The sequence below is a fragment of the Pelecanus crispus genome, chromosome 9, assembly GCF_030463565.1.
Source record: "Pelecanus crispus isolate bPelCri1 chromosome 9, bPelCri1.pri, whole genome shotgun sequence".
NCBI classification, from domain to species: Eukaryota; Metazoa; Chordata; class Aves; order Pelecaniformes; family Pelecanidae; genus Pelecanus; species Pelecanus crispus.
In genome coordinates this window covers 11,729,124-11,739,700 of record NC_134651.1, presented here as the reverse complement: position 1 = coordinate 11,739,700, position 10,577 = coordinate 11,729,124, and the positions used below count along the sequence as shown (strand labels likewise).

Below are 10,577 nucleotides of genomic sequence, written 5' to 3'. Positions count from 1 at the left end.
TTTGCTCTTTTTCACAGATAAAATAGAACCTGCGCATTTTTTCATCTCCAAAATTTGCACCAGGAAATTTTAATCCTTATCATACAAAAAAAAAATTTAGAAAACACCATACAATCCGCTGGACAGAACAATAATCTCTCAGTTGTGTTCCACATAATATAATGAATACCTAGAATATGATAAAAGGGGAAAGCAGATATTCTTCTAATATTTAAACTACACTTTTTTTTTTTTTTTAATACATTAATTTAGCTTTATGCTGCATGAATTTAATTCTTTTTCATCTCAGAGACCATATCCTAACAGACAGGTATTGTGTAGATGTTTCTTCTTCTAGAAAAGAAACCACATAATAATTGTAGTATTCCAGAAAGGTAGTAAGTAATGCATCCTTGGTATTTTAATGTTTAACTACAGGAAACTGCATGAGGTCTTACCATTGTGCAAGACACTTGGTATCCTTGGATAACTGTTCAATAATCAACATTTAGACCCAGTATCAATACTAAGAAGGAAACAAAATTCTAAGTTAAAAGAGACAGATCACAATTACAGATCATAAAAGGGAGTAGGTGTGGCTTGGATAACTGCAAGGGATCACATATTTCAGTTTTCTAAGGACTTCAGCTTGGGAAAACTGTAGATTGTCAGGGAGAGAGAGATGGCTAAAGCAGACATATATTCTTTAGAAAGAGTTTGACTTCAGTAGAAGCGAACTCATCTACACAACTCCAAATTTTCAGAGAAAGTCATACACAAAAAAAAAAACAAACCCAAAACAAAAACAAACAGAAGAACCCACCACAGTGAGAAGTTAAAATTTTGATAAGATGTTGGGGATTGCTGAGTTTTTTATAGCTCTAGTAGTATGTCTCCTGATTTTGCAGTTCCTAAAGCTGCAATGGATGCGCACCCAGCTTCCTCCTGGACCGGTTCCCCTCCCCATCATCGGAAATTTGTGGCTGCTGGACTTCAAACTTCGCCGAGAAACTCTTACTAAGGTATTTATTTGTCTCTATAGTTGAAAATCAGTCTGAATCTATTTTCACTTAAATTGCACATTGCATAGGAACAGTCTAAACTTGGAATTATTTTTTTTAAACTTCAAGCTAGATTATCAGCCAATATCAAAGAGTCCAAGGACCCTGCATTATGAAAAATATTTCTGAGTAATAAACACCATAAATGCTTTACTCCTTGTTATTTTCTTTCTCTTTTGGATGCAGTAACATTCATGCATAATGTTATCACAAGAACTGTCAATACCATGGTATTCTGTTAACAGTTTCATTCTCTATTTCTGTGTTGATATTTAAGCCCTGTAAACCACCTCTAGCAGAACTTGCTTTGCCTGACACCAAAGTTACTGAAACATCTCCAGGCTGTGAGTGGTCCAATCTCCATTAGGTGACCAAACATATACTCTAAACTGACTCTTTTTTTCTTATTTATACAACAAAAAGAATTATTGTCTGCAGTAAACTGATTATTACCAATACAAAGCAGGAAAATTTGATTGCTGTTATGTTCAGAGCATGATTCCTTTATGAACCAATTAAAACCACTAAAAAAAGTAAAGGAACTTGCTCCAACTTATTTTAAGGAAAAATACAAGCATGATCTGAGGAAAGACAATAGAGAAATATAAGAAAAATCACATGCAAGCTATAGGAAAGAACACAAAAACATTTCTTTGCTTTCTTCAGAAGTCAGAGGCAAGAAGGTATGATAATTTTGGTTCATTAATAAAATAAACAGAGAAGTTCTGGGATTTTGCCTGTATTCATTTGTTCTTTGATTCTGAGCTGACAGGGAAGACCTCTGTTTCTCTTTCTGAGAAATTTTGAGAGGTGGTCTTCTGAGACATGTCCTCAGTATCTATTCCATAAAGTACAATTATCTTCTGTTCCCAAAGCACATTACAACAGAAGGGTAAATTTTTCTGAAAGCTGTAATTCAATTTGATGTTGGCAAACAGGTTTAGTTACAACTACAGAAAACTCTTAAAATTAGTATTTAAGTGTACGCATTTCCTGGTTTATATTTATTAATTTACTAACTCTTCAGTTAACCAACATCTATGGAAATATCTACACATTGTGGATGGGACAGACACCTATGGTTGTACTAAATGGATACAAAGCAGTAAAAGATGGCATCGTCACCCATTCAGAGGAAGTTTCCGGAAGACCTCTCACCCCATTCTTCAGGGATATGATGGGCGAGAAAGGTACAAGATGTTACACAATACTGAAATATGAACAAGATGTAAAGAAAGACGCTTTCCTATATATACACACATACATGAGTTACTGCTGTCCAAGTACATAACTGGGCTTACACAGCAAAAAGGTTCCATGCAGAGCTAGCATATTAAGAAAAGGAAAAAAAACCAAAAATTTCTCCTCCTATAAGGGATACGACTGCCTTTTTTTCTTCCCAATAAATTCAAAGGAATATTTGCCTAGAGGAGTTGTCCTTCAGTTGTGTAACTTCTAAAACAGAAGACTGTTCATGTAGAAGACATCTACAGACAAAGCTGTTCTGTCCTTACCAAAACCCACTACCACTCAGTTTCCAGGGTCACATTTACAAGCAGCTATATAGCCGGGAGTCATAAAAACCTAAATAAGAGACCAAAAGTCAGTATCTGAAATCATGGTATCTTCTTTGGTAGTGAAATATAACCTAATCTAAATCAAATTTAAGATTTCCCTTCCCAGCAATGAAATAAATGTTTCTGTGTTCTTCAGGTATTTTTCTGACAAGCGGGCACACCTGGAAGCAACAGAGACGCTTTGGCATGACAATTGTAAGAAGTCTGGCGCTTGGTAAGAACAATTTGGAGCATCAAATTCAAACAGAGGCCTGTCACCTTGTGGACATCTTTGCAAACACAAAAGGTAAATTTACTAGAAGAGTAACACTTAGAGCTTTTTCTGAAATATAGTAAATGAGAGGAGTAAAAGTTTCACAATACATTTTTTACAAGTAATATAGATATTTTTCATATTAGCGGGACTTTTACTGGCTTCTTAATTGCATTCTTTGCAAAAAATGTTTTGTCTGCACAGCAGGCAACATAAAATTGTTTTTTGAAATAAGGATAGTACAAAATGTTAATTATCAACACAGTCTTGGGGACAGCTGGTAACAATTCTTACATTTAAGGAATATAGAAAAACCCTGTGTTATTCTCCATAAAAGACACAATTTGTGACCTGCTGCGAGTTGTTCTAGGACAGCAGGCCTTTAGGGTTTGGCAGAGAAAGAACCCCAACACAAGGAATGTATCATTCACTTGTCCAACAAAACTTCTTTTTAAGGTTTGGATGAAATAGAAACCAATAGAATTTTAGCAAGAGGCCAAAATAAAGCATTTAAATATAAATATGCTGAACAGCCAAATCCCTTGCCTACATCGTGTTCCGTACTGATGTGAAAACACAGAGAAGTTGCCTAAGGTCTCCCTCCAACTCTCCTTGCACTAGACACAGCAAAATGGCCCATCTTTCTTCCGAGAGCAACATATTCACAGATCTTTAAAATGTAAGAGATGAGCAAACCATTAACACCGAGTCCCTGTACAGCCCAAATCTTCACCTTCCATGCAATCCTTCCTCAATTTTAAACTCAATAATTGTATTTACTCTTTCCAAGAAGGACTACAAGCATTGGACTCAAGTTCGAGGTGCAGAATCCACCATTTTCCATAGTAATATAATTCAAAGGTTGTCCTGGTTATTGAAATGGGTACTTAATTTAATTTTTTCTGGATTTAACCCTTTTTAATGGGAGCTGTTTTCCATTCCATTATGTGAGTTTTGCTTTTTCAGTCTGTGAGGAAAAAAATATATGGTTGAATTTTAAGCTGTACTTGAAAACCAAAAGGAGACAAGTAATTTCAACATGACTAAGAAATTAAAACTTTTAAAAAAATTTTTTAATGTTTTTTTTTTTGGGGGGGGGGGGGGGTGTTTTGGTTTTTAATTGCCAAACTTAAATATCTGCTGCCAGATTTGAAGGCATATGTTCTAATTAATTGCTTGTGTTTTCACACAACCCAGACCACAAGTCAAAGAGGGGAAAAGAATCCTCATGTTTGTCTTCTCAAAACTGATAATCACTGTAATCGCAAGAGTGAAAAGCAGATTGAAAATAAAGATTCCTTGCACTTACAATCCATACAGTTAATTTGTATTAAACTAGAGTTTACTTGTGTGAAATTTATCTAAAAGTCATCTGATCTGCTATTATTTTTACCATTTAAAAAAAAAAAAAGTCTTCCTCATTTTTCTCACTGTAGTCTATTCAAAAATATTCATGGTACCTCCTATATTCACAGGCAAACCTTTCGACCCCCACACTTTCATTGTCCATGCTATTGCAAATATAATTTGTGCTGTTGTTTTTGGTCATCGCTTCTCCAGTGAGGATGAATCTTTCAGCAAGCTTATCAAAGCTGTTTATTTTGTGATCTACTTTCAAGCTACTGTCTGGGGCAGGGTAAGAATCTAATTTTCTTGTTCTTATTCCTTAAAGTGTATTTGCACTTCACAAGTCAAAACAAACAAAGTAAAAGTCAGTGACAATTATTCCCAAACATTTCCATACCATTATTCTGCAAGCCACAGTGCAGTAATAAATTAATACATACCTTGTATATGTCAATACTGCATTATATTCCTTCTTTATGTCAGTAAATCACGTGTCCTAAAATTTAAATTCTAGATCATCACTGGTTTTCACAGATTTCCAAAATGTATCATGTATTTCAAATGAGTAATCATTTGCAGAGTACCATGTATGTAAAATTCTTAAATCTTAAAATGAAAGCAACTTTTAAAATTTAATTTTCATTCAGTCTTGACAATACAGAAGTGCAGTTAATAAGAACTAAGCCTTCAAAGTCCTATTCTTTTGAGAAGATATCTTGCTTCTCATGTAATTCATATAACCACCAAGATCTGAGTTATTCTGAACTTCCTATAAGATACAGGTGACAATTTCATCATGTCAAGAATATTTTTAAGTTCTTGAAAGCCCAGCTATTGCTTACGTTGCGCAGATTTTGGCACACTGGCATTCTATAACACTATCAGGTTCTCCAACACTTTCATACAGAGATGTCTTAAAAAAAAAGATCAGAGTGAAAAACAAGGTCGAGAAAATCTGCTTGTGAGCCAGGATTCAGCCCTCAAGTTACTCCAATTCACCCATTTTCAGAAGCCCCTGTTGCATAATTGGGTATGCATCCAAAAAGTAAAATAGAATCATTCTCCTGCTCTCCTGTGACCTGATATCCACTATTACACAATGTTGACATTTTGGTCAGCTGATGGGGATGGAGAAGTCTGCACTGGCCAATAGATTCCTAATCACATGCCAGAAATAAAACAAAGGCCCTGCCAGTAGTCCTAGAAACTGAAGTCCATTCACAAAACATACACAATACAAAGAAATGAAAATAATTATTCTTCCCCTCAACAAATACACACGCCAGTTTCTTCTGGAGGAAAGCCTTCTAAGACTGAGAGGTCAAGTCAGCTTCTACACTTTTTCAGCTTTCAACCTCTCTATTAAGGATAGAAAGTGTGGTTATTGAATATTGACAACTTGATCATATCAATTTAGACTGCTGCATATTACTAATAGCTCATTAACAAATATCAGACAAGTTTTCCTCAATGCCAGTTCACTTAGAGGGCAATGTAAAGTAAAGGTTTCATAATCCCTCTTAGAATCCCTCTGTAGAATAATTTACATTGGAAGGGACCTCTGCATGTCAGCTAATCCAACACCGTGCTCAAAGCAGGCCTAATTAGATCAGGTTGTTTAGAGACTCGTCTGGTTAAGTCCTGAAGTCTCCAAGGACGGAGATTTCACACAGAGTCTCTGGGAAACCTGTGGCCAGTATTTAATCTCTCTCTGACTTGTGTTTATTGCCTCTCAACCTAATTAAGAGCCCATGTGTTGCAGTGACTTCACAAAGCTATCTGGAAATCAGAACTGGGTTCTCAACTTAAGAGAGCTCAGATTTCTTCCTTTTTGTTTAAAATCACAGATGTATGATGCTTTCCCATGGCTTATGCACCGTCTCCCAGGACCTCATCAGAAAGTGTTTGCATACAATAACTTCATGCACAATTTAGTTATGAAGGAGGTCCAGACTCATGAGAGAGAGAACGCAGGTGATCCACAGGATCTCATTGACTTCTACCTAGCTCAAATAACAAAAGTAAGTATCTGTTTATCACACTATCCCCTCCTTGGCTTCAATGCCCGCTACAAATACTGTTCAAGTAACTGCTACGGAATTTTTATATGCATACTTTGTTTAGCACTGAAGATTTTTGTTTTGGTGGGCTGCTCACTGTTTTCCTCAAACAATGACAATTTCTATGTGACCAATAAAATGTCTGAAATTATCCACTTCATAGTCTTCTTATGAATGTACCCTACAGACCAAAGATGACCCTACTTCTACGTTTAATAAAGATAATATGGTACAGACTGTGGTTGATCTTTTGCTGGGAGGGACAGAAACAACAAGTACCACCCTTCTCTGGGCACTGCTCTATATGGTACAATACCCAGAAATACAAGGTGAGCAAAAGCATTATCAGAGAGAATGGCATTCAACATAGCATCATAATGAACATTGTTAAAGCGTAAGTATTAGCTCAATCACTTGCAATACATCAAAATAACCCTTAGCGATGAATATGAATATGACTATCAACAATTGAGATCTAGAAAATGAAAGTTTAATAAATGAAACAAACATGCTTTCCTCACCGGTTCACTAAGAAGCAACACTAGCAGGAATTAGTAGTAGCCACTGTTTTATCTCACTAGAAGGGGGTGGCAAAGACAGAATAACAAGCTAAAGACATTTCACATGCAACCTAGTCTCTTCCTAACCTTCAAAGTGGAAAAGCTTTAAAAACATACCTGGTCTGATGTGTATTTATAAACATAACAGAAATTACACCGGTGATTTCAAATTTTAATCCTTTTTTTGAAACATAGAACTGTATTATCCTCATCACCAAGTGGGGTGTGTCCTAAATGAGAGATCATCTTGTGCTTTGGGGATATGCGCTTTCTTGATCAACTGAAACCAACACAGCAGTCAAACCACATGCCAACGCATTTCATAGCAACATAATTTCTTTTTCCCCCCAGTCCTGGACCATACTTGTACAGAAATCTGCTGGAAAAAAAAAGGGGAAAAAAATTAAAATATTTTCATTTCTCTGCAGAAAAGGTTCAAAGAGAGATAGAGGCTGTTCTGGAACCCTCCCATCTCATCAGCTATGAAGACCGTAAAAAACTGCCATATACAAATGCTGTTATTCATGAGGCCTTGCGGTACAGCAATGTTACTTCTGTTGGGGTCCCTCGACAATGCGTGAGGAATACAACTTTGCTGGGTTTTCACATTAAAAAGGTATAGAGTATACCTCCATGTTTCTTAAAGCCTTGAGCTATTAATATTTAGTATTTATACAACATTAGCTTTTACAATTCCTACGTTTGCACAGAGAGCATATGGTCACATGTCACAGACATGAAATAAAGCTGAGTGCTCTGAACCAGGGCTAAGTCTGTGTTAGCAGATGCAAAAGAAAGCTTGGGAAAAGGCTAACAGCACAAATGGCAAACATAAGGAAAACCTAAGTCTTCCCACTCGTCAAATATGGATGATGTCTGGGCATCAAAGCAGAACATGTGTTTTATGGAATGATGAAGAAATGAGGTTTAATGAATGTCAAGCCAGCCAACTTTCACACATAAGGGAGCAGCCTGGAGCAACCTATAGTCATCCCTGACATAACACGCGCACACCCCCACACAAAACCCACACGCTTAAGATGATGGCAGCTCAATACAGTGACAGATCTGACAGTCAAGTTGGCATGATATAAATGTCCCGAATATATTAAGCATAAAATTGATGTGATAGAAGTGAAAGATCCAGGAAAAATACAAAAACCAAAAAGGACGGCATTATGATTAATCTGGCAAGTACGTAAAACAATCCAAGCCCCACTCTAGCTTAGCCATGAAGACACTTCAGTAGTCCTGACATAAGACAACTTACACAAAGGCAAACATGTAACACATTACGACAAACAGAAGATACAAGGGTTTGTCATGCCTGGATGTGCACAGGAGAAGACCAAGTTGAATCCAAACACTAGGCTGCAGACACAGGATTGCATATTATGTAAAAGTCCAAAGGAAAGAATCAATCATACATGGAAAATATAATCTCTGCTTCTTCTTGCAGGGCACGCTTGTATTGCCAAATCTGCACTCCGTTGTATATGACTCTGAGCATTGGGCGACCCCTTGGAAGTTCAACCCAAATCATTTTCTTGATTTGGATGGCAACTTTGTGAACAAAGAGGCATTCTTACCTTTCTCAGCAGGTAATGGCCTTACATTTGAATATTCCTGTTCACTGTGTCTTGCAGCAAGACTAAACCCACCATTTCTAAATTCTAAAATTTTAAAAACATACTTTTATAAAAACATATTTGACACAAAGATTTAAAGTCAGGTGTTCTACTGTAAAAGCTACAAATATTGTCTTGCATTTTACATTTTTTATACATTCAAACAGAGGATAGGTATGACTAAGAGACATAATGCTATCTCCTTGGGATATGTATGATTCCTACTAAAAGGGTATCTGAGCTCCTTAGTCCCTAATGTATTAAGTCCTGATAACACCCTCAAATCAGAAAACCAATTTATTCTCACCTTACAAATGGGGAGCCCAAAGACAAAAGTAATATGACTGGTCAAAATATATAGAGAAAATCTGTGAGTAAGCAGGAAACCAAACCTCAGTATCCCAAATCCTACAGTAATAGTCTAGCAACGGGTTCTCTTGTACCGCCAGAAAACTAGCAAAATCCAGTCTTTTCAGCAGAATATTATTAGGCAACCAAAAAAATATTCTAACTTTTCAAAACCATATTACGATGTACAACTTACCTAATTTACAATGCAAAATGCAGTGATACAACTACATGGCGGGGGGGGGGGGGGGGGGGGGGGCACGGCGGGAAGCGAAAAGCAGTACAAAACATAACTCAGAGAGCTTCTCTAGACTACCAGTTTCTCCAATAATCAGATTATGAAGAAAAGCAGCACAAAACAGGAAGCTGGTGTTATTTACTGAAAATTAAGATATAAAAATTAAACAATAAAAACACTGGAAAACAGCTGAGGGTTTTTTATGTCACTATGACAGATTATACTATTATACATTTGTTGTAGATAAAAACCAATTAGCATACTAAGTAATGTACAAAGCAGTCAGATTAAACACAGTAAATCCAGATTTTAAGACCATTTTCCCAAATTGCCTGTAAATCCTAAGACCATTATTTGCAAACCAGGTACTTAACATCTTACCTCCTTTACTCACCAAATGTCCACTAGTTTACATGAATCGACAACTAATTTAGGCTACCATTTCAACCCAGGCATAGGAAATTTCCTTTTTTAACTTGCTTTGGTGGTTTTCTGTTTATATAGTCTGAGTATTTATATATCCTGAATATATACCTTCTTTTTTTTTTTTTTAAGTCTGGAATATATAGATATCCTGAAATACACCATGAAAACAATATGTCAAGATGAGTCACTGAGTCTATAAATTACTGCAGATGCCTACGTTTCATTCCCTTAGCTTACATATCTGCTCCCACACAGCGTTAGAGAGAGGATACTGGGCTATAAGGACCCAATATAACCTTCTTAATTTCTATTGAAGAAAGCCTGATGACATCCTTCTACCTAGCTTCAGAACTGAATCCCGCAATGCTCCAGTCCTCCTCCTCAACAACCAAAGGCAAGACTCTGAAGTACATGAAGCCTTTTAAAATCTGCCCTTCTCTTAAGCGAGAAGCAATTCATGGTTCTCAGAGAGCAAGAAGCAAAAATGAGAAGGAAGAATCTCATACATGCTCAGGGTGGGGAATGAACAAACAAACAAAAAACCCCCAAATAAACAAAAAACCCAGACAGTTGACATAATTAGAGGTATACAGTTTCTTAGTTAAATAAATGTTTCTCCCCACCTCCAAAGGCATCTTTCGTCCTTACAGAAGGAAATAGAAAATAATTATCTTACATAAACAGAATTTATGGAACTCAGTAGAATTTTGTTTGAAGTTCTTTTTCAGAACTTAGCTTTATACAACTAATGATTTTTCCCTTTCTTCTGCAGGGCACCGTGTCTGTTTGGGGGAACAGATGGCACGAGTTGAACTGTTCATCTTCTTTACCAACCTGCTTCGGGCATTCACATTCCAGCTCCCTGAGGGAGTAAAGGAAATCAATTTGGAGTACATTTTGGGTGCAATACTGCAGCCACATCCATATAAACTCTGTGCTATTCCACGCTAGTATGCAACATACTATAATGCAGAGGGACTTCAACCAGTCAATAATTGCAGATATTTTACAAGCGCATATTACTATCTCAATTGCATTCAAATGTAGATAGCTCAGTATAGCAAATTTAATATAGAGCATTTTATTTAGGAGGTCTGACC

At 36.5% G+C, this 10,577-nt stretch overlaps 1 protein-coding gene across 1 annotated transcript; it reads left to right on the top strand.

The window, feature by feature from the left end:
- Positions 1-830: 830 nt before the first annotated feature.
- On the top strand, positions 831-10,428 carry LOC104024929 (cytochrome P450 2J2). The gene is made up of 9 exons (XM_075716085.1): positions 831-1,001; positions 2,068-2,230; positions 2,754-2,903; positions 4,346-4,506; positions 6,065-6,238; positions 6,465-6,606; positions 7,266-7,453; positions 8,297-8,438; positions 10,250-10,428. Exons 1-9 carry the CDS (start codon positions 831-833, stop codon positions 10,426-10,428), a joined length of 1,470 nt encoding a protein of 489 aa, XP_075572200.1.
- The last annotated feature ends 149 nt before the right edge of the window (positions 10,429-10,577 follow it).

What these genes read in the sequence shown, in the direction of transcription:
- LOC104024929 (XM_075716085.1), top strand. Translation starts at nt 831, where the DNA reads ATGTTGGGGATTGCTGAGTTTTTTATAGCTCTAGTAGTATGTCTCCTG. An exon ending in CATCTTTGCAAACACAAAAG is followed by an intron (nt 2,904 to 4,345) that starts GTAAATTTACTA and finishes CTATATTCACAG; the next exon opens with GCAAACCTTTCGACCCCCAC. An exon ending in ACCTAGCTCAAATAACAAAA is followed by an intron (nt 6,239 to 6,464) that starts GTAAGTATCTGT and finishes TGTACCCTACAG; the next exon opens with ACCAAAGATGACCCTACTTC.